The sequence below is a fragment of the Polyodon spathula genome, unplaced genomic scaffold (assembly GCF_017654505.1).
Source record: "Polyodon spathula isolate WHYD16114869_AA unplaced genomic scaffold, ASM1765450v1 scaffolds_1413, whole genome shotgun sequence".
Lineage (NCBI taxonomy): Eukaryota > Metazoa > Chordata > Actinopteri > Acipenseriformes > Polyodontidae > Polyodon > Polyodon spathula.
In genome coordinates this window covers 610-25,000 of record NW_024472893.1, presented here as the reverse complement: position 1 = coordinate 25,000, position 24,391 = coordinate 610, and the positions used below count along the sequence as shown (strand labels likewise).

General features: G+C 41.3%; 1 protein-coding gene across 1 annotated transcript; it reads left to right on the top strand.

The window, feature by feature from the left end:
• The first annotated feature begins 7,682 nt into the window (after positions 1–7,682).
• On the top strand, positions 7,683–23,996 carry LOC121309608 (target of rapamycin complex 2 subunit MAPKAP1-like). Its single transcript, XM_041242619.1, has 3 exons — positions 7,683–8,020; positions 13,543–13,719; positions 22,378–23,996. Exons 1-3 carry the CDS (start codon positions 7,776–7,778, stop codon positions 22,517–22,519), a joined length of 564 nt encoding a protein of 187 aa, XP_041098553.1. The 5' UTR covers positions 7,683–7,775; the 3' UTR covers positions 22,520–23,996.
• The last annotated feature ends 395 nt before the right edge of the window (positions 23,997–24,391 follow it).

Below are 24,391 nucleotides of genomic sequence, written 5' to 3'. Positions count from 1 at the left end.
TTCAGAACTGATTTGATGTGCAACAAAAGAGACCAAGTCAGTGAGGGCTGTGTGTGTTTCCTCTCTCCTGTCTCCTCTTTCCTCTCCTCGATCGTATTTGATCATCAAGGATGTTCTCAGGTCCTTTCTGATGTTAAGCTGCGTGTTTCAGTCCCTGAGCCTCCATTCCTTTCCCGCCCGCCTCCTTTGGGGAGAGTGACAATAATTAAATGGAACATCCACTCCGAGCAGCTGGAGTGGAGTTCCAGCTGACTGCAGCACCTGTGAGCGCTGTGGCCCAGCCTCGGGGCCCCACGGTGCAGCCCCGAGCCCCTGTTTTCATGCTGGAGAGGCGACCGGCATCGCACCAAGGCACCATGCGGCTGCTCCGGCCCTTCTGTGTGCTTCCGATGGCGATGGAGCCTGCGATTGCCTTTCCAGACCAATTAAGGGGATGATTTGTGAAATGCCAGCTATTTATTTAATTAATCACCAACACAGAGCCATAAAACCCATCATTTCAAAAAAATTCTTGTTCGTTTGCCATGTGCTTAATAGATTACAGCGCATTAAAGAAGTGACACAGTGATGTATTTACAATATTCTACCGAAAGCTGGCAAACTTCCCCATATTTTAAGCCTGTCCTTCCAGTCGTTGAATGTCGTCAGCAGGAATACAGAATTACAAATTATCTCAGGTATTTATTAGTGACGCTTATATTTAAAACAAACAAAAAACATGTTACGTTTCAGGTTGTTTAATTTGATTTAAATGTGCAAATAAAAATGCACAAATACTGTATGCAATCCCTGGTTTTTATTAACAGGAGAATGAGCTGGTAAAAGATGACTGTGCTTCAGAGATAAATGTGTATTTAAAAATAATAATAATGTCTTTGGTGCTAGACTGAATACTGGAGCGTGCTGTGGAGCTGTAAGCGATTTAGCATGAAAAAAAGAAAAACACTTTTAAAATGTGCAAATAATTTTTTCATGGTCAGCCTTAAATTTTGCCCGCTTAAAAGCCACTTTAAATGGGATCAGAGTAAAACTATAAAAAGTTTATACGGCTCTGCAGATTTATTTCTAGTTATCCAGTGGCATTTCTTGCCTTACATCACTGTAATGCCAGCCAGAATTGTTTCTTTATCAGTTTATGACATTAATTTTTTTTTTTTAAACTGCAATATGATTTATTTATTTTTATTTATTTTTTTTTTTTTACAGGGCTGGTGTGCACTAATTTTACAGACCATCAACAAAAACTATCAGCAAAAAAAAAAACCGTGAAATATATCCCGAGCATTCATTGTTAGTCCCTAAACTACTGCAGCAGCTGTCGCATCGTCGTTTCCAAAAGGGTTTTCCTGCCTGTAACTATAGAAATTGAGAGCTACTGAGGCCAGTCACTGCAAGCCAGTACTCCTTTTAAACTCTTATTTTTTTCCTGCATGAAAACCTGTGGGTGTGAGAATTTAAATTTTCGATCCGTGATCAGTGTTATACAAACAATAGTGTGAAAATGTTAGACCGCTGTGTGCGTTAATTGAACATTTTAAACAACTTCTAAAAAGTATTGTGCATGTTACCCTTTGTGGCTGCGTGTACCTTTTCCCTTAATATTTTTAAAATGAATTTCATGCGAGACCTATTAAAGTCATCAGTTAAATTAGACCACTGATTTGCTTATTTTTGACAATTTTACTAGATTTTCACTTACAGTGGTTTTGATTTATATCTGCACAATAAATCAGAACAGAAGCAATGGGGTGTTCTAATAAATTTTCACACTGCTGTATTTATTTTTTTAAATAATAATTTGTATTGTTGTCTTCGGGGTGTGTTTTAACACTATAAACCACATCAGAGCAGAATGCTGTATATTAATCCTGTTGTATCCTCCCAGGGGTGATTTTATTCATCTACTTATTAATTTTAATAAAAACGCAATGAAAAAACATCCACATGTTTATAATTGAGGGAGGGTGGCATTAATATTTGTTGCTGTTTCATTAAAATAGAACCTTTTTTTTTTTTCTTGACAGAGTTGTGTTTTACAAGATAAACGATCTCCTTGTTTGGTTTGGCTGTCTCCGTAGATAAGTGTTTTGAAATGCACTAATAGAAGTGCAACTGCTATTTATTTGTAAATTTTTAAGAATGCATTATGCCAGTCTCGCTCCCAGGTGTATACCACATTACCCGCGTCTGTGCGACAAGATCGCTTCTTCAGAGGTGTGAGAAAAGAGACGCCAAGAGCAAAGAGTAGAAGGAGGGTAGCTCAACATGATGGCAGTGTGAGGGGCTGTGAATAAAATCTGCATGACTGGAGCTGAAAGACAAAATGCAGGGCATCGAATTAACTGTTGTCTTGATTCGGGCAAAGTGTTACATATTTTTTGCGTTGTCTTGTATAAGGATGGATGGATAGATAAGAGTTTTAAGAGCATCACAGAGTTTTAAGAGCATTTTTAATGTAAGGCTCAATATATTGCTCCTGCATTATCGTCCCATTTGATAATGGTTATTTCACTGTTAGGCCACGTTGATAATCAATTGTAAAAGTCCTGTTCCGCCCCCCCCCATAAGGAATTACTTCACTATTTTCAGTAATTCAATTTGATAAATAAAAAAAAAAATAATAATAATTATAAATGTGGAAGTGAAATAGCGAAATAAATATACAGGTATGTATAACATTGTTGCTCTCCAGAGTTTCAGCAGGTAGAATTTAATATTAAACAATCAGACACTCAATTACTAGACCGAAAAATTAAGATGGGGGGCAGATGTCTGTGTTTTCCTGCTAATGCTTTTGTTTAGGGAAAAAAAAAAAGCACTTAACCAACAATAAAATCTCATTTGCATTAGGGAAAGTGGATCTGTTTATATTTGCATAAATGATCTGCATTGCTTGCTGGCATGCTTATTTTCTCATTGCAGATTACCAGTCGTTATCACGTTGTCTGAACTATGTGACTTGCACAGAGTAACAGAATTGTCTTTTTCTTTTTAATTTGCTGTTCTGCGTTAGTTTAATTCCAAAGAGAGACGTATCTGATCTGAATCAAAACCATGATGCTGTAGTCCGACTTACTGCCTAGATGAATAGACTAGTTGTTTTATTGAACAGTTATTTGTATTCATTTTCCAATTTTCTCCCAGTTTTGGAATGTCCAGTTATTGTTTAACCTGGCTCACTGCTGCATCCCCCGAGCTAACTCCGAAGCGTCCTCCGAAACGAGTGCCGTCCGCCGTCCGCTTTTTTTCACTATGCAAGCCCGTCGTGTAGCCATATCCAGAGGACACGCGGTTCTGAATTGCGTACAGGCAGGCCCGCAGGCGCCCGGCCAGCCACGGGTCGCTGGTGTGCGGTGAGCCAAGGACTCCCCAGCCGACCTAACCCCTACCCCGCCTGGGCAGCGCTTGGCCAATTGTGTGCCGCCCCCTTGGAACTCGGATCAGCAGTGGCATAGTTTGGATTTGAACCGCGATCTCCAAGCTATAGGGCTGTTCGGGTGGAGTGCCTTCCCGGATGCCCCACTCGGGAGCCCTCAATAGAGTCGTCGCTCGTTACAACACATGCCAAACGTGGGTTAAAAAAATAAAATAAACAGCTCCTCTCTCTGTTACTTTAATGTATTCTCTGATCATTTCAAAATCCTGGATTCGATTTCCTTACTGTTCTGCAAGAAATCGCTGCTTTTTTTTTTTTTTTTGTCGGTGTCCTTTTAAAACCGCAGCAATATGCACTGATTGTATAGGAAGTGTTTTTGTTTTTCTTTCTTTCTCTCCCAGGCTCAGGGTGTTGATTGAATCCTTTTTACTGTTTACAGTCCCGCTGCTGTCTGGAGCAGTGCTTGCAGATTACATTCTCCAGCTCTGCCGGTCTAGTCCTCATCTTCCGCGCTGTATAATTAAGCTGTACATTTGGAGGAGGGCTGGAATAAAACATGAGTATGTAAATCCAGCCTGGAGCTGATGTTCTAGTGATTATTACAATGCAGATAAAGCATTTCTCATAACTGCCTGTGCCTACTGGATCCTCCGAAAACATCTGGGCCTTTTTAATTGAAAAATAGCATGGTGCTGTAGAGTGGTGGCGTTCACGCTAAGTGAAGTCAACAATTAAGACACAAATATAATTGATGCAATTGCATTACGTTCTTATTTGCGTTCCAGTTAGCTGAAACATTTATGCATCGTTATTTATGGGCAGAGGGAGCGGGGGGGGGGGGGACAACGAAGAGGTGTTTTTTTTTTTTTTTGTTTTTGTTTTTTTAAAGTGTTCTTAAAAATAATAAATAGATCATTTTAAAAGTGAGTGCTTTCAAAGAGAATGCATGCATAACTAACTACTGTGAGGTAGAGGGCTATTAGAAGTTGCATTTATGTTTTTAAGCTGCGTAAACATTATAGAGGAAAAAAATGATGCAGTGGACAAGGGTGTGAAGTCTGTTTATTAAGATCCTTTTTCCATGCAGTTAGGGGCTCTTGCTATTTTAACACTGACTCTCTGTAAACACACACCGCTCTGTCTTGCTCTATGTATATTTCATTGCGCCTCCTTTTAAGGGTAGAGTTCAGTGTTGTCTGCCTGGAGGGAATGGGTGTTTTTTTTTTTTTTTCAGAAGAGGAAGGTTCAAGTTATAATCATTTGATTCTCTGCTCGTGTTTTAGCAGTGCCTGCCCTATATTTCGCTATCCCCAGTGACCATGCTTCTGTAGCACTCAGCATTTTGCTCAATAGTCTCCCGACAGCCTCTATTTTATGTTTTAGATACTCTGTCAACACTGGCCTCCCAGTATTACATAAAGTTTTCCAGGTTTGGCTCCTGGTGGGGCCAACAAAGTGTACCATAGATGATTATTATTATTATTATTATTATTATTATTATTATTCAAATGCATTGATCACCTCATATCTATTAAAAAAAAAAACTACTTGTACCATGTAAGCCTTCTGTATTTCAAACATCCCACAACTAATAATTAAATCATACAAATCTCCTTTTAATATAAAACGTCCGATTTGTTTCTGGTTTCTTGCTGGGGATCCATTACACCCTGCCTACCTGTATTTTGCACGCTGTGTGTGTCTAGACACTACAGTAGCAGTAATTTACCAAATAATAACCCTTTTTTTCTTGTTCTGTATGAGTAGTATTCTTGACATTTATGTGGCAGATATTCTGTTTAGCTGGGCAGATGTAGCCTGTGGTTTCACCTCGTCTGGATCGTTAGAATTCGTCACTCTTTGGTCTTCTGATGGCCGCTGAAACAAAGTTTAGGCTTTGTATTTATTAATTTCTTTTAACTCCAAAGAGCTTGCTGCTGGTGTGAGTGCTTGGTGGGTAAAGATGTCATCCTTTTGTGATTTACGATTTCTCCCCAACCCCCCCCCCAGCTTCTCTGCCAGGTAGGCTTTTCATCTCATCAGTGTATTTAATCATCTCTGGACTGGCTTCAAAATGCTGAATATTATATTATTATTGTATTTAAAAAAAAAAAAAGCGCTTCAATTACTTTGGTAATTTAAGAGAGTGTTAATGACTACATGATAACCTTTCCCTTTTGTATATCATCTCGTAATGGAGAAAGGGGCTGCTTTTCCATTAAAAACGTTCTATTAAATCTGAATGTGACGCCATGTACTGATGAAATTAATAGAGTTTGAGAACGCGTAATTCATCCTCACCGCGTTAAAAACCTCCCGGAACATTAACGGCATTGATTTTGTTATATAAATATGATTTAGTAAGACAGAGGTCCTTAAAAACTGCATCTGAATGGTAAAAACGTTCAGCCGGAATCTGGTGGCACTGATGCGGCATCATTAGTATAGAATTTGGCATTAGCATTACAGATCACCGTACAGTCTGAATTATTTATATACTAAATAGCCCCTTAATACATCTGCTTTATATTAAAGGGAAAAACAAACCCATTTACCTTTTCACCTCCACAGAGAGAGGGACAGGGTGACACAGGACAGTGAAACTGCATCAGAGTCAAGTCGTGAAGCAAGCTGTAATTATAGTGTGTAATGCATTATAGGCAGTGGTAATTTCCAGGCTACTGTCGGTTATCCTTCCCCATTTTTTAAGGGTGTTAGTGCAATTGTGGGCCCCATTCACAAAGCTGAATGTTTTTAAGGACTGTTTTTGTTTTTTGTCTTTAGATTTTAAAAAGTGCTTTGTGAAATTAAGAATAAAGTAAGATATTTAGGTCGACGAATGGAGGTCTGTCACTGCTTTAGATCATCGCGTTCACAGTATTGATTGTACTGCATTATCAATAAAGAGGTAGACACAGGTATCAGTTTTAATATCATCCTGTGAAGTGTGGAGATGGTAGAAACTTGTGCAACAATATTTTTTTGATTAATAGGTCACCCATAAAGCTCTAATTTAATTAACTGAATCACACGTTTAAAAAAAGAGCATCAATCAAATTGTAACCCTTTTTTTTTTATTTAGTTTTTTTTTAATTACAGATTCAATTTCCAGTGAGTATACTGCTCCATTTATTGTGCAAACTTTGGTTTTATGTCCTTGTTAATAAATCACTTGAACTGAGCTCTTGACTGTATAGTGATCTAGTCTCGCATGTCTTCTCAAAGAACAGCCAGGCTGGGAGAGTAGAGCCGTGTTCCTCTTCTCCAAAGCTGGTACCTGCCAAGGCCAATGTGATCTAGCAGTGTGCCAGTCTTCTGTGGCACTGCATGGCTCTTAATCAGCAGGTCCCATTCAGCGTGTGACAATCTACCTGTCGTAGCCAAGGCAGCCAGCTAACTGCAGATAGTTTTGGAATCGGTCAGCCAGATTGGAGGTGAAAAAAATATATTTATTAACAATAAGTTCAGCATTACAAAATGTAGCTTGTTGACAGATATTCCCTACCGCGGCGATTCATTTGAAACAAAGGATTTTACTGTTTTATTTGGCCAATACTGGTAACTTTAGTAAGCTTGTTAAGGCCATATTTAATAGCCCATCTCTGATTTGTTTGCACAGCTTGTTGTTTTTTTATGTTTTTTTATATAATTATTTTTCTGCTGTGACAAGCTAATAAGCCCCTTTCAGTTGCGTTTCAGCAGTGCTGTACATGGTTTCTAAACACAGCTGCCCCTGCTTGTATGTTTGGGGTAATGTTATTTCTGCAAAGGAAGGTTGATGTTGAATAAAAAAATCCTTTTCTCTCTATTTTATGATGATTAAAAATGTTGTGACACCCAGTTTAAACCCGTCAGCATTTATTGGCATAAAACACATATTTTCAGATTGGCACTGCTCTCGTAGGATAGTAATTATGTTTATCAGGTGCCTATCCAGGAACGAAACTGAGAATTATGGAATTATATCACTTTTCAAAGTCACAGTGATGTTGTCGCTCTGTTTAAAATGCATTCATCCTTCGCTGAGCACATTAAAGTAAACCTTTACCGTATCAGGTGAAAAGTTTGTGGAACCCGTAAAATTCTGTACATCTCTGTCTATCTGAATGGGGTCTATTTGAATTGTTTTTTTTTTTTTAAATATGATGGAAAGCTAACCACAAGTTTTTTGCCCCATTGTTCACATTTATCAGATCATGTATGGTGCATGCATTGTAAATCTGCATAGCATGCATATTCCCTGATTTCAAAATGATCTGTCCTAAATATTCCGTGGGCACATGAAGCCGGATTCAGGAACCTCTTGTCTTGATGTTGGTTCAGTATTATTGGAGCGTTGCTGCTGTGCACGTTCAATGAGAAAGACGTCCAGTCGAACACGTCGCTCGCTGTTTAATAGATGTGGGTGTTGTTTGCATATTTATCAGGTACCATTTTCTCATTTTCTTGCTGTTTTCTCTCCCCCCCACAGGGCCATGTAGGTACAACATCAACCAAAAAAATTGACGTCTACCTCTCAATGCAGTCGGGCCCGGAGAAGCTGCACCCGATGACTGTGGTGACGATGGGCAACGCCAGAGTGCAGGACCTGATCGGGCTGATCTGCTGGCAGTACACCAGCGAGGGACGGGAGCCCAAGCTGAAGTGAGCCAGCGAACCGCTGCGTTCTCTCCATTCTTTAATTGACTCCTATTTAAAAAAGATTGATGTTAATGTTACAGAATGAGAAACCAACGCCTTGGGAGGTGGGGGGGGGGGGGGGGGGGGGGGGGGCTTGAGACAACTTGGATTGTATTGCTGAGCAGTATTGCCGGGTTGTGGTTTTGTCAAATTGTAAAAGGTTTTTTACCTCCAAAAAAAAGTTCATTTAAAGACTGGCGTGAACGCTTTGACAATGTGGCACTCTGTCTCTGTCCAGTTGTTCAGCTTTTTATTTAAACTTTGGGAAGCCACAGAATGTGTGATAAGGCTTCCCCCGTATATGTCTACAGTGTCTTGTTCCCGTGTTTCATCAACCACCCCTGTAACGTTAATGGCAGCTGGTACATGGCTTTAACACTGACCTCACGCTAGGATGCAGAATTGTCGACCAGCCCTTATAGGAGGACAGAGCTGTCATTAATGTAGTCGGCTTTCAAAATGAATTGGAAATTGTTATGTAATGAAATTATTCAACTCTTCCAGCATGTTTCGACCAGTGTCTGACATAAATTTAAATTCCTTAGATCCCCACCCCCCCAAAAAAATGCCTGGTTGGCAGTATTTCGGAATTCCAAAAAGTACACCATGCCCAGAAATGAACCTTGATATTTTAGATAACATATGCATTCATGGTGTGAACTGTGCAGCCGTGTGATACCGGCTGCAGTGGTTCCCCTGTCTCCTACAGCTTTTGCAGCAGCATGCTTTGTATTTGCATTGATCGTGCGTAGTGCCTCCGAGATGTAGACCCACATTCCAACCCTATAAGAAATACCTGTGATGGCCTCTGAACTTGTGGATTCCACAGCAGCACAGCGCATAGCGGTGACGTGACGTGAGCTTCGAGGTGTCCCGGGACTTTTATTAATGCACAGTAAGCTGCCAGAGTTTGGAGACGTCTGCTTTCCATGGCTGTCGAGCTTTCCTTAAAAATTATTTTTTTTTTTTTCCATCTTAATTCCGCACCTCTCTGCTGAAGGCACTCTTGACAGCGCTGTCGACCCCTGCAACTGAACCCTTTCTGTGTGGGCCTCTGACTCATAACCCAGACCTCGTTCAGCTTTGACTTGATGGATGTGCTCTGCAGCTTCTGTCTTTTAACAGCTCACTAGAATTTCATTTCTTTAAGTATTTAAAAAAAAAAAAAAAAAAAAAAAAAAACCTGCAGAGAGAGTGAGAGACCCGCAGAGAGGGCAAGGACGATCCATTAAGAATGAAAGCTTTTTATTTGCTTGTTTGTTCTTTTTATTTTATTTCGCGAGTGGAGTCCCGGTTTAGACGCTAGCACTAATCAATTTGTTTGTAATGCAGTCGGCAAACAGCAGAAGCAATTCAGTGAGTACACATCATTTACACGTGGGTACGAGTACCAAGCATTGTCATGAATCGCAATAAAACACGAACGAAGCGGTGATGAGATATCAATTAAAAGAAAGGACACTGACAGTCTGCCTATAATATTGTATTATACTCTGTCATTTTTTTATTGTAGCTTAGCTTTATCGTGATACAAAGCCTTGTGTTTTTACTTTGCTGTTTTTAGATTATGGATTGCTTGCGTCCCAATGTGGATGGTCCGTGACGAGGTAGAAAAAAAGAAAAGTAACTTCAACTAGAATGGTGCATCAAATACGAGCTCCCAGTTTCCCCTTCATGTCATTTTACATGCACAGGCATTCTTATCAAAAGCACAACACACATGGAAGCTATGGCTCCCATCTATTGACAGACTGCCATGTGATTTGGCGTCCTATACATTTCACTGGTCCATGATTCGTCGAACGATGTGCGTTCGTTGATTGCAGTGCACAGGGTACAAAATTCAGACTGGCGCATCGACTCTCGGGTCTGTCAACAGATTTGAAAAATGAATCCTTGTCACCTTTTTGATGGCTCTTGGGCCAGTTTAGATATATTCTGCCGGCCATGGCTGGGGTTGCCTGTAATAGACACAGCTGCTGCCCTGTTCAGTAGATGAGGGGCACACTTCTTGGCACGTAGATGAGCGAGCCCCCCCCCCCCCCCCCCCCCCCCCCCCCCCCCCCCCCCCCCCCCCCCCTCCTCGGGTGCCAACATTGTGACGACTGGCTGCTCAGACACAGGCATTAGTGGGACGAGCCCAAGGGGAAGCCTGCAGCAATGCCAGTCTCCTCAACTCTCCCTGCAGGGCCAGATGTGGAGCAGTGCTCCCAGGACTGAGACTGGAGAAGCCGCTGTTATTTTTGGCCGTGGTTGGGGGGGTGGGCGTGGGTGAGGGCGAGCGGGTGGGGGGAGGGGAGCACGCCCACGGTTGTAACACAACTGCCTGACCACGAGACGAGGCTGTGTCCCGTAATCACAACATCGTACGTCCCTTTCGGGACGTCCGGGTTACGGCCAGAGGAGGTTTGAGGAGGGACTTACCCGGCTTACCCGCTCTCACGAGTGTCGCTGACCTGACCTCTTGCCTCGAGCGAACACTAACAAAACCGAGTGGCGCCCGGGCCCGGCTTCTCCACTTTTCAGATCGGTTTCATGAATCAGATGGCAAGAGGGCCGGCAGCTTGCGGCTGCCAGCTCCTTTCCAACTGCTAGTTTTAAAATCTCGCCATAAATCAGAGGGACGGGATCTTACTTAGATTTATCGATGCCGAGCCTTGTAAACAAATATTGAAATAAGCCCTAATGCACATGGTGCAATAAGCTTTTAAAATGCTTTCGTGCCATTTATCATTCTTTTTGTTTATTTTTTTTTCCTTTCTTTGGCTTGGTCAGGAGAGTGCGTAATAAAAAATGTTTTAATAGACAAAACAGAAAAGGTCATAAAATTGATTTAATTTTTAAATTTAATAAATATCCTCCTCCTTTCTTCATCGCCAGAATACCAGTGCTAACGAAATTGAGTAAAATGATGTTGCTTTTAATTATCGAAAGCTGACCTCCAAAGTTTTCCAGTTGCTCACTGCAAAACTTTTTATCTGGGATTCAAACACGTTAGCCCCAGTCCTGGTGCCTACAGGGTTATTGACCAAGTAATTATCATGAATATCCCACTTTTATGTGTCCGGTTAATTGGTTTAAATGTTTTATTCCACTGTTTTTTTTTTTTTTTTTTTTTTGTGGTTTTTTTCCATTACCCACGCTAGACTGTCATGTATCCAGTATTTACAGCTTGAACCTTTAGCTGCACTAAAAACTAAAAAGAAATTTATAGTGACACATGCGATCAGATTACTTTCCTGTAAGCCTCCCTTTTGGAAAATTTACAGTTTACATTAATATTAATGCACCATTATTACCTGCTTCATTTCATAAATAACTGCTGTCGTGACGGCACAAGTGTAGATCCTTGGATTGAGCGCTCTTAAACAAAACCAGCCTTATTGGAAACATTTGCGAATTAATTGGGGGACATTACAAATCAGGTAATCTGCAAAATAACTCATTGTCACATCCAATCAATAAACTTTGTAAATCAACTCATTTAATGTATAAATGATCTATAAAGATCAAGCGACCAATTAAACAATTAGCATACATTTTGCAATTAATTAATTTTGCCATCAATCACGTAATTAAAGTTCAGAATGTAAACTGCCAAGTTTGGAAACAGTCTGGCAATACTTCATGACTTTGGAACGCTGTTCTGACAAGGCTAGATTTACAGTGTTAAAAAGCACTGCAATTATAGCGAAAAACTCTGTGGATGGAATTAAGAGCTCCAAGTTGAAGGTCTTTTGCTTGCCAGAGATGTTGGCTGACAGGCGGGTTGCCTCTAAAGTTCACGGACGAATGCAGAAACTCTGAACTCTTAATGGAACTGTTTAGCAGAGGGGGGCGGGGCAGGGCAGTGTGTGGGGGAAGGGGAAATAGAGTAATATCACTCCATGTCTTTTAAAAGCAAATACTGTTGGGGGGGGGGTTAATGCACAGTGTCCTCCAAACAAGAAGTTCCTGTGTGTGCAAGTCTGGAAATTTAACATGTGGTCTGAAATCAAATTTATTTCCTCTACGAAAGTTTGTTTCTGTTGACTTTTTTTTTTTTTAGAAGAATGTTAAAATGACCTCTTGAGGTGTGTCAGGGGGAATCTTGCATTTTACTTTTTGCTTTCTTAAATTCTAGATTAATTAAACAAAGTGTCAACCTGATGACTGGACTCCTTTAAACAATGACAGAGTTTCCAGCAGTAACCTGACATCAGTATGCAGTCACTGTACTGGGCTGTGGCCGGTATTGTACAGGCTTCATTGCTTTTAAAAGAGCAAGGGTTCCATGTTGGGAGATCTGGAATTATCAGAAAAACTCACAAAGGTATAAGGTGAACAAGCCTGAGTGCCTTATAGAGCAGCGCACTCCTCGGCTGCCTCAAGCCCCAAACAGCTTCTCCTTGCTGCTGCGGGCTCGAGGGGATGAGGGTGTGATGCCCTGGCACTCGTTTACCTTCAGAAGAGGGACGGGTAACCAGAGCTGACAAGAAGGCTGACAGTGCATCCTGATCAGGGCCTCCCTGCCAAGGGAACTGCAGACCTGCGTAATCGTAGTGATTATGCCACAGCAGGGCAGACCCGCAGTGGCACGCCACTCATTCACGCTTTGATGTCTGTGCGGGAAGATTTCTTCATCCCCTTCTGGTTCAGCTAAAGTACGAAATGTGTTGTTCAACACAAGACCTGCCCGTAGGTTCAGAAAATAAATAAAACGCAAGCAAAGATTATTTGCTTTGAACGGGGCTTAAAACGCCGGTGTGCGGTAGTATTTAAATTAACGTGGAGTTTGAGAATCGTCTGCATCCTGTTTTCCATATACAGCGGTCCCTCCATGGTAACATGCGAGTTCCTCCTTCTGCTGAGAAGACACGTGCGTGGTGACATGGCCATGCTTCCTTTATAACCGCTGCTGTGCCGTAAAAGCTTTCATTCAAACCAGAGAGCTCTGTCTTGAATGTGCTGTGATCAGGGAGTCGCTGCTTGACTACAGAGAGAGTAAGAAGTTTTCCACAAACAATAGCCAGACCACTGATCTCCCAGCTAGTCCAGAAGTATCAATTGTGTGTTCATTCGGGTTTTAAAATTAGATGACAGTGTGGTCCTCGTACTTTCGGCCCGTTTCACTTAGAAGCCAGTGGGAAAGGTGCCAGAGGATGCTGCTGGCAGATAATCCCGCCAACGGCATAGCCTGTCCTCTCTTTGATATTCAACAAAAACTCTTCCTAAACCGAGGCATATGCCAGAGGTGGCTGGGGGGAGCGGAGGATGAATCACAGGACCCTGACTCCGTGGGCTTGGACCAGATACCACAGGGGTTGGCGTGGTCGGGGGGGGGGGGGATTATCACTAATTGTCCAATCAGGGTTGTCCAGCAGGAGGTCATTGTAGCTAGCTCTTGGTACAGGACTCGACTGACCACATTTTCAGTGCGATGTGTTCTCTGTCTCTGCTTCTCCCTCGCTCTCTCTTTACCTTTTTCTTTGTTTTATTATTTGCAGTGAGAATGTAAACGCTTACTGCCTCCACATTGCTGAGGATGACGGGGAAGTGGACACAGACTTTCCTCCACTCGACTCCAACGAACCCATTCACAAGTTTGGCTTCAGCACCCTGGCGCTGGTGGAGAAGTACTCCTCGCCTGGGCTGGCAGCAAAACAGTCGCTCTTTGTTCGAATGTAAGAGCTCGGGGTAACCCTTTCTTTCTTTCTTTATTTATTTATTTATTAAACTCTATTTCCAGGTATGCATGTGTCTATGGGTATATATTTAATAGGTTGTGTGTGTTTATAAAATATACAACCAGTGGGATTACAGCAAGAACAAATAGAACGTAAATAAGAATTTCTAGCTCTGTTAGTTTATAAATGCTGTAGTTTTAGACCTGGTAGAAATGTGTTTGTAATGTCATTTCTGATGCTAATAAGACAGCTAAGGGGATATTTAAATATGATACATGTTGCTGTAATGGGTGTATGGATTATGAAGACCAGTGTAGCAACAGCAACACAATATTTGATATTTATAACTTGGCTGTTTAAGGCTGTTGGTTTGATTGTTTGCATGTATTGATATTGGCAGATGGGAGTTGCTGTGCATTCATGACACTGCTATACAACAGCCATGAGCACACATAATGAATAACATATAGAAATCAAACTTATTTTTAAAAAGAGTTTGAATTATGAGGGTTTTTGTTTGTTTGTTTGTTTGTTTGTTTGTTTGTTTTTAAATAAGCCACAGTGTTAATTGTGCAGAACTTGGTAATAAAGATCCTAGCTGGAACTAAACTAAGCAGCAGCTACTTATGTCCAGCAAAACAGCTGCCGCTCGGCTCTTGTGGAGTGTAGTTTGGGAATAAGTACTGCCAGAGTAACTTTCTTACGGAAGTCAGTAATGTAGTTTTGTAGCTGTTCCTTCTTTTTATATGGCTTATGACTGAAAGGTTATAAAGTAGGCTGAAGTAGCTGGGATCAGCTGGCGAGATGTACTGTAATCTAGATGTAGTTAGGGGTCTCTGTGCCGTGACAAATGAAGGAGGAGAAATATATTAGAATGTTGTCCCGGAATGATGGTCATAAAAAAAAAAAAAGAATAAACACAGACATAACTGTAATGTTTTAAAACCTAGTTTCCAAGGAACATTGGCAGTTTTAATTAACATGTTTCCAATGAAGTTTGTTTATTTATTTATTAACAATAAAAGGTTTTCCAGTGTGATTTTTATGGGTTTTTATGAAAATTGTGATTTGATGAAACTTCACAAATTGTTTCTTTTGATTTGTATTTAAAAAAAAAAAAAAAAAAAAAAAGAGAGATGCGTGCCAGTGTTTAGGTAGGGTTAAAATAACGAGGTGACTGCAAACCAACCTGACTATTTCAAATAAATGAGAGAGAGAAGAATAAACTGAGAAACGTCAGGGAATTATTAACCTGTCTGGAAAAACACCGTCATTTTCTTTTCTGATTTGGAAAGAGGAATTGGGGGTTTAAAAATAAACGAGATTTGTGTCTGTCATCTGCTGTTAATGCAAGCAAGGGAGTTGCCGGTGTTTGTTCCCTCCTGTAAAAATGTATCACTTCAGCAGAGATTATTCAAATCCAGATGACTGACACAGGCAAGTATATATGCTGGATTACTGTTAACATTTTAAACTCTGACTTGGTTTCCTTTCTGGCAGAAGGGCCTGTCTGGAGATGTATTTGTTATGTTATTTTTACATTGCAGAAATCGTTGATTTTTATTTAGGACATGTTGTAAAAGTGCAAAAGATTTATTTATTTTTTTTATTTTTACGGGATGTCTGTTTCAGAAGTGCCTAGGAATATGTGAATTTCTCAACGTCAAGAAAATACACCACAAAAAAAAAGGAGCCTTTTAATATCTGAACTTTTTTGTGTGCGGTGATTGATCATTTTGCACTAAAAGGCTTTCTCCCCATCATTATAATATGAAGCATTTTGCGTTTGCTGTGTCTGCGATCAATTATGAAAATGTATTTGAATCCCCGCTAGCTGTTTTATAAGAGCGGCGTTAGCAAACATGTGTTGCTTCTGTCAACCATCTCATAAATGAAAAGAGGAGGCTGTGAAGAGCAATTGATAGCTATGGTTCACTTTTCAAATTAACATTTCAATTGAGAGGAGAGTAAAAAAGTTAGCAAACTTTCTACATCTCTAAGGGTTGCCTGAAAGGAGGAATGATTTTAGAAACCAGTTTGAAAGCAGTGTGTGTGTGTGTGTGTGTGTGTGTGTGTGTGTGTGTTCTGTCTTTTCTTATATATATATATATATATATATATATATATATATATATATATATATATATATATATATATATATATATATATATTGTATAAAAATGTATGTGATGGACTATAATTTCTTTTGACGTTGGCCAAAAAACATTTGGCCTCTGGCCACTAATATTAGTCTACTAACTACCGACACCCACTACAATTAAATTTCAGACACACTGATTCTTGGCATACGTCACAAAATGCAGCTCTCTCTCTCTCTCTCTCTCTCTCTCTCTCTCTCTCTCTCTCTCTCTTTGATCCTCTGAACTGACAGTCGAAAGTCTGGCTTGGGATTCCTGATCAGCAGGACATGTTGGAGGAAAATCTGCTTGGGGAAACCATGCACGGTGCAGCTTATGCCAAAGCGGACTGTCCGCCACTTGAGTTTGTAAGCAGTGCCCAGCGGCAGTCGTTGGAACCAAGTCCTAGCATGTTTTTTTTTTTTTTTTAAATCTTTTTCTTCCTAGGCCCGTAGCTACGTGCATCGGCCTCCTTTCGGTTGTCATGACTGGTAAACCATTAAGTTTGAGGCGGGAGAGGGACCTCATTATCCCCCACCTGTGCCCAGCTGGAAAGGGAGGGTCGAGATAAAGCCATTAGCTGTCTTTCTACTGGCACAGCAAAGAGTTCAAATACATCTGTGTCTTATTTTCTTTTCTGGCACAATCAGTCGAGCGAGCTAAGCAGGCATGACCGAATTTGGCAAGTTCCAAGGACTCTGGCAAAGTTGCACAAGGAGAAGGCAGGGAGAGAGAGAGGCAGTTTTGGCTTCTTGTTGTCCATTAGTTTTGCTGAGCTGCTTTGTTGGAAAGCGTCTGTTTTGCATAAAGGAAATTGTTTGGTCGCTGTACTAAAAGGGTAATTTAAAAATAAATAAATTAAAAAATTAAACAGCCGACAACTATGTGCTTTGATGCGTTTTAGCATTTGTCAAGATAAATTAAAACAGATTGTGAAGCTCATGTGATTGCAGCCTGTCAGACAGTGATGCAGTGCGCCTGCCTCTGCGGAGAAGCCACCAATCCCAAAGCGCAGACGCATGTTCCTAATTGGAAGCTGGGATCTTCCGTACGCGCAGTGGCAGCTCACAGTCCTTTAGGAAGGGCGCTCTGCAGGAGCCGGGCTGTGAAGGGTCATCTCGGTCGTTGTGTGGCCTGTTCTTGAGTTTACTGCATTTGAAAAGTAGCTTGTACTGCCTGAATGATAACCGCAAGAAACTGAAACAGCATTCCCAGACGAGCAGTCGTTATTGGGGTACAGGGCGAGAACAAAAAAAAGTTACAAATGTATACTAAAAATGTACTAAACTTTGAGATTAAGTCCCAAGTCCTCTGGCCCAAGGCACAAATGACTTGAATCATCACTCTGAAGCACAGGATTTGTAAGCTTTTACCTTACCTCCAACAGCATTAGCCGTTATACCCTGTTTCCACGGGCATCATTTCTAAAGACATCCCATTTATTTAATTTGTTTAAGAGGTACACAAAAGGGCATTAGAAGTTGAACAGAACCGAGCGGGCCGGAGTTAGCCAGAGAGCTCAGCTGGCACAGCACCTTGGCTTTAGGCAGGAGAGGCTGGCATGGAAATACTGGCTGGGCAGGACGTGGGTTTTTCTCACAGAAGAAATGCCTCGTAAATGAGAACACCCAGCTATAAATTCTAAACACTCGCTTCTAAATCCTGAACTAATAAAGAAGTTGAACTTTGAGAACACTTTGTTCCAGCAAACTAAATAGAGCTCTTTGTTGGATTTCAGAACTCAACTCCAGGGAGACGGGACAGTCTGGACAACTTCGAGAAACACTGGAGGAATATTTCGCTTCTTTAACCTTTGTCCTGCCGGTCTTCTAGACAACGGCATGCCCACATTGCTGGAGACCCTTACTACCTGCTCTTACATGCAGATTGCATGGCAGGTTTCTCCTGAGGATAGAACCCACTATTCTCATTAACAGTAGCCCAGTGTAAAACACGTCATTGGGTTTTTGCCTAATGATGGCCAATTTTTGGTGAACTTCTCCTTTTCTTGTGATGATCGCTGCAACACACACACTCTGCTTTTACTCGAACGTTTATTTACAGTAACGTGTTGCTCCTAAAGCATTGGGCTAGTAGCCTGTGAGATTGTTGCATAACCAGCATTACATTATAAAGAGAGCATGCATCCTATTAAAAAGAAATAGAGGAGGAAAAAAAAAGGTTAACCGTGTCCAGGGTCCCGCGCTGTTGTGTCACCAGAGGGTTTTTGTTTGTTACAATTCCCCCGCCACGGCTAAATAAATGGCTTGTTTTGAAAATGCCCCATCCGAACCCAAGACATTTCCAAAGCTTGGGGAAGAGGGGCTTTTTGTTTTTGTGTCTTTCTTTTACTGTTGCCTTCAGCGTTCTGTTTTCACATTCCTCCCATGAACCTTGCCACCCTGGCGCAGACACCAAGGCTGTAAAGGAAGATGGAAAGCCAGGCTCCCTCAGAATGATCACTATCATTAACATTCAAGGTGGGTTCACTTATCATTCCTGACTGCACAGACATGGCAGCCATTATGAAACGTCCGCAGGTGTAGCACGATGATACATATTGCATTGTGCCACAACGGATTTATGTATTGGGTAACAAAAGGAAAGTCTAATGAAAAAATACACAAGGCAATCCTTTATTTCCTGCGCTGCTCAAGTTCTCAGTAATGCCTTACAATGAGAAGTGCCAGGGAATTCCTTTACTTGCACTAACCCTGTCACTCTGCTAACTTTATGGAGAGCCACATTAAACCAGCCGGGACTGTTCTGTTATCGCTGCCTGATTTTCTTTTAAAGCCCTGCAATCTACATCAGTTGCAGGGAGCTGTAAACCAGAACTATTGTGATGGCTGAAGTCATATATTCTGTACATGCATGTGTATTTACATTGATTGATGTACTCTCTGTACAGTGTAATAGTCTTGCAGTTTGTGTGTGTGTTTGTGTGTGTGTGCTGCGTGTATTCTGAGTTTCTGCTGGGCTGTGTATTTAATAGGAGTCACCAGGTAATACAAATAGTTTTCTGTTTGGAGGCACTGAGATTACTTGCTAGTGGTGCATTTACAGCTCTGGCCAAAAGTTTTGCATCACCCTGTAGAAGTCGAATGAAACCTGCTGAAATAATGTTATGTTAACATATTGAATTACGTAGCACTTTGTAGTTTTCCATATACTTAATGAAAAAGTGACATTTGACATTTTGAAATATAACATGAAATACTGTACTACTATTATGGCTTCCGGTAGACTTTTGCAATATCATTTTATAGTGATATATATATATATATATATATATATATATATATATATATATATATATATATATATATATTTGTTTTTTTTGTTTTTTTGGTTCTGAAATTCTGTCTCAATACAAACCCTTCTAGGTGACGCAAAATCTTTGGACAGAGCTGTACGTCTGGGTGAGGCTGGACTACAATGACGTTGATCTGCCAACTCACTTGTAAATCCCAGCTGCTGATTTCTCAACAGCAGGACAATCTAAATACAATTCCACCCCCGACACCTCATCTCTCCCTGTTTAATATGACCTCTCTGTGCAGTGCAGGGGATCCCTTTGTATCCCCGTTTTTCAGCCAGTAACCTAATTCTCTAAACAAACCCCTGCATTCTGCTCCTCCTCAGTGGGCTGTTGTATAAACAGAAAACAATGATCTGGAGCAAGGTATCATCATTTATCTTGGCTCACGAGGAGAGACCACGATCAAGTCTTCACTCATATGTTGCTGTAAGGTTAGTGGCACCTTCCTGGCAACTTGCAGACAGCTAAAGCAAAGCATTGACTCCAGTGGTCATTCCCATCAACCGATCTCCTAAAGATATTTCTTTTTAAGTGGTACATATCTGAGAGGGATATAACTGTAAGACTCCCATCGCAGAGCGCTTTGAGCCAGTCCGTGTTTACAATGAGCTTACCACTGCTGTCTTGTTAACCGATATTAATGCTCACAGTAAAGCACGGGGGCCATGCTAACCGCTTTGCATGTGGAGCTGTAGGGCATTTCCACCCCTGTACTAATTCTGTCCTCTGCATGTATGTTTATACATGTATGCATCTGAGCAGCTATCGAAGAATATTAAATCTCCCCTGATGGCCTGACAGCCTGATGCCAGCAATCTGAAATGAAGCACAGCGCCCCCCCCCGCATTTGGAATAACAGCCTCCCCACCCCCACAAGCCCGAGTAGTTGGACACTTTCTTTCAGATTAGGTGGCTTTTGCATAAGGGCAGCTTGCAGCTCCTGCTAGTCGGTTGTTGTGTTGTTAATTTATATTAAATAGCTTTGTGAAGCTCTTGTTAATTATAGCTGCTAATCGGGTTTCAAAAGGGTTTCCTTTGCCAGCGATTACTGGCACTCCCTGACGAGAGTGGCACAAACGTCTTTCAAAGAAAAATCTTGGAGCCTCCAGTTATGCCACGGCCGGCGTGCGGTAGATTACACTTTGGCTCGGAACCAGAAATCCTGCGTTTTTTAACCACTGGTTTTCCCATTCCGGCTGGCAGCTCTCAGAGCACTCTGCCAGTCTGCAGCAGCCCTTAAAACACATTGCATCCCAATTAAACAGCTGGCATACTGGCTTGGGAGGCGGGCTTGAGGAGGCGAGGGCAAACTGGCAAATCACTTAAGAGGAAAACATTTTTTTTTTTGTGTGTGTGTGTTTTACTATGTCATTGTTTCAGCAGACAATTTTACAATACAGTACATTTTAATACGCATATTGGTTAAAGAATATAATACAGTATTTGCAGCAGACTGTACTTGAAAGCCAGCAACTATAACCATGAAAACTTTTTTCTCCTATATAGTGCTTAATTTTTTATTTATTTATTCAATACAGCTGAGATCAGAGTTTAATTTACTATAGGCTCAAGTAAGGAGCATTGTCCATAAGTGTCGTACTGCAGAGAAGTACCGAGTATAACAGGGGCACTGCAGCCACCATTTATCTCTTTATCAGGGGATCTGTTTAGAAAATCATCATTCTATATAATATATATCTATATATATATATATATATATATATATATATATATATATATATATATATATATATATATATATATATATATATATATATATATATAATTAACATATATATAATTTAGAGCTGGGGTTTGTGCAGCAGAGTAAACTCTCATACCCCAGTCTAGGACCAGCTCCATCTCCCAGGGTACAGAGTGGTCTGGACAGAGTGTGCCATGGAATTATACTGACAGGCCCTGAGCAGCTGCTCGCTCAGAAGGAACTGACGAAGTTAAAATGGACTGGCTGGCTGGCTGGCTGACTAGCGGGATGAATTTAGGCTACTTGGCTGTGAATTGCTTGCTGATGTGCAGGCTGGCAGGGGTACCCCTAAATGTATTTGGACAGAGCAGTGTTAAAACCAGCCAAGCTGGTAAGTTTAGGTTTCACATTCAGAGCGCTGTGCAAAAAAATGTTATTTAATTATTTGTGTTAATTGTCCAGCGTGGCAGAGGATCGTAATTCAGATCATCTTGGTCTGCTAACAGTTCATTAATTTTTCTATTTATTTATTTATTTATTTGGTTAAGTAGTCCAAGTACACGAATGACCATAGATTTATCAGTTTAAAAATGTTTTTAAAACTCCATAGGTTTTTTTTTTTTTCCTGGTAAAACAATGAATGAATGAATGAATTAATAAAATAATGATTAATTCACACATTAGCTGAAGTTTCAGCAGCTGCCCTTGCAGTTCTTTTGAGATTCCAGATCTCATGAAGGGTGACAACAGCACTTACAAATACAACACATCATGCAGACAGCTAGCAACACCAAACACAGGCCAAATCAACGCTGCAGATCCGTTTAATTACAGCAGCCAGGTTCAGCAAGCACATGGTCTGTTAAGTTTGTCAGGATTGTAGCTGGGAGGGCATTAAAGACTGAAGGTGCACAATCAGGAGATGTCCTACTCTGACCCTGTGCAGTCGTGACTGTAGCTCCAGGTTGAAACAAAAACCTGGTGCTGTTTGCCTGTGGAATTGAGTTGATAACTGCAGCAGCTGACAGTGCAGTGGAGTTATCAACATGAAGTCCGTCAGGCCAGGTGTATGGGGACAGTAGCCGTGCCAGTCTGTTTTATTTACTCTGGGAAGCCTTGCATCTGAGAGCCAGCCAATGTAGGTTTTTCAATCTCAAGCTGCACGCTCACTGCCTTTCATCATGATCAGTAACTTACCCAGTGGATCCACAGCCAGCTTTTCCACAGGGACTCTACCTGGACTGTGTCCTGCCGGGTTTATTGTGTCTGGCACAGAGTCAAGATAAGGTGCAGGTCCAGCAGAAACTTTTCTCTTGGAAGATTACAGATGAGATCGTGATCTTCTGCTCCACAGAAGTGGTTTCAAAGTGTCCAAAGGCTTTGTCTGTGTCTGGTGCATCCCTGGTGTCTAATGCAGCTTGTAATAAATACTTTGTATCTTCTTAACATTTTCTTTTTTTTTCTTTTTTTTTTTCCCGCAACCTGCGTAGAAATGCTGCCCAGGGTTTCTCCCTGATTCCAGTGGATAGCATGAAGGTCACCATGAAAGAGATCCTCCAGAAAGCTCTGAAGAAGAGGAAAGGATCGCAGAAGGGTTCAGGTGAGGAGTCTCGTTGGAAAGGCAAAATTTGAGCCTACCTTCTGTGTGTGCTTTTCAAACAGGCTGAGTTTTGTCTCGGCACTCAGGGCTGTAGTTATAATACTTCACATTGGTTTAAAGCAACGTGCTGCTAAAATACATGCTTTTTAGCGCCGCTGTGCATATATATAGCGCCGCTGAAAAACATCTGGGGGGCAATTCATTTTTGGATTTGCGTAATACTAATCCCACTCTTTCTTTTGATAAATGCAGCTGTCATTGTCCAGTGCTAGGACCTCCTTGCAGGGATGGCAGTAAGACCCACTGGGCAGCACTTTGAGCTATTTCAGGCTTTACAATGAGTCTCATTGGTCAAACAAGAGCCTATGACTGACTGATGTGACTAATTAGGATCTCGGTAAAGCCATGAATGGGCCGAACTGCTGTGCAATGGGAGTCTTGCTGTTTTATACTAGGCTGGATATAAAGAGTGTGCTTCTGTCTGGGTGCAGTCAGGCACAGGCTGCAGTGTTTGAGTGGTACAGGGATGGAGACTTGATTTTAAACGGCATCTGTAATCTGGGCCTTCACAAAGGTTAATGCTAGATGTGCATAAGCTAGCACTTAAATATTGTCTGGACGGATTGGAGAGGTGGGAGGGGAATGAGATCCATAATAGTTAGACACTATCAAGAGTAAAATTCAGGTTTTATTAAAAGTTGGACGTGAGGAATAACGCACAGAAGGACACTGATAGAGCTGTCTCGAGGCCATATTTCCAGCCAATGATAAGACTCTGCAAAGGGAGGGGATAAAATTGTTGAGCCATGCAGCCGAGGCAATAAAAATCAGATTCGCTTATAGAAAGGGGGAAAAAAAAAAAAAAAAAAAAGCAGGAACGGGAGAAGTCGGCTGGGGGCAGGAACAGGATGAGACCTGCAAGCGTCTGCAAGCGATTTGGCTGCCTGCCAGAAGCCATTGTTCACCCTCAGCTGTGGCAGCACAGTCCAGATGTGCCAGCGACACGTTTCGGGTTTTGCCAGCTGACTGCGCCGTTTGATAACCCGCTCTCTGGATGCCCATCACCGGCCGCAGAGATGGAATTAAATGATGATGATCTCCCCACAGGTTGGGAGAGGAAACAATGCATATAAATCTTGATTTCATCCCAGCGTGAGAAGTCTTTATCCATCATTACTCATAATGAACAAGTCGTTAGCCGCGATGAATGGCGCTCTGGGTACCCTTTCACCAGCGTTGCTTTTGTTCAGCTTTTCAGGTGACTCTACGCCCTTTCTAGGGGTCATATACACCCCCACCCCCACCCCCCCTTAAAACCGACAGATAGCACCTTTGTTTTGTCTGGGGTCTTCTTAAACACCAGTGAGCATAGCATGCTTCTTTCTTTTTTCTTTGTTTTTTTTTTTAATCCCGATGGTTGTGCATCAATCCCTTTTGAACAGGTTCTCTGCACTTCTGCACTTCTAATAGAATTACGTCTTTTTAGACTTCCACACCATTTGACCTGTTTTGTATGTTAATCTGAAGAGAGGCTGGCTGAAGACTCCTTTTTTCTCTATCTAATTTCTAAGTGGTAATATTTCAAGGCTGCTGTGTTTTTTAGATACACTTCTCACTTCACAAGATTGCCTCACGTTATCGTCATGTTAGCCGACAAGCTGCATGACTACGGTATTTTACTGAATTTGCCAGTAAATTTGTATTGTAAAAAATAAATAAATAAATAAAATAACTCCCAGCTTTTGTTTGAAAACATAAACCGCTCCTTGAGTGCCTTTTGATGGTGAACCTTGGTTTGGCTAAAAGCTTCTTAAAGAATGTAATCGTATGTCTGGCCTCAGGCTGTTAAACGCCGATCCTGCTCCTCGGGCATACAATTGAAATTAAGTAGTTCTTAAAAGAGA

Excerpts from the sequence above, each read along its gene's own strand:
- LOC121309608 (XM_041242619.1), top strand. The coding sequence starts at position 7,776 with ATGTGGGTGTTGTTTGCATATTTATCAGGTACCATTTTCTCATTTTCT. Across the intron at positions 8,021-13,542 it reads GGACGGGAGCCCAAGCTGAA|TGAGAATGTAAACGCTTACT; the intron begins GTGAGCCAGCGA and ends TATTATTTGCAG. Across the intron at positions 13,720-22,377 it reads CAGTCGCTCTTTGTTCGAAT|AAATGCTGCCCAGGGTTTCT; the intron begins GTAAGAGCTCGG and ends CAACCTGCGTAG.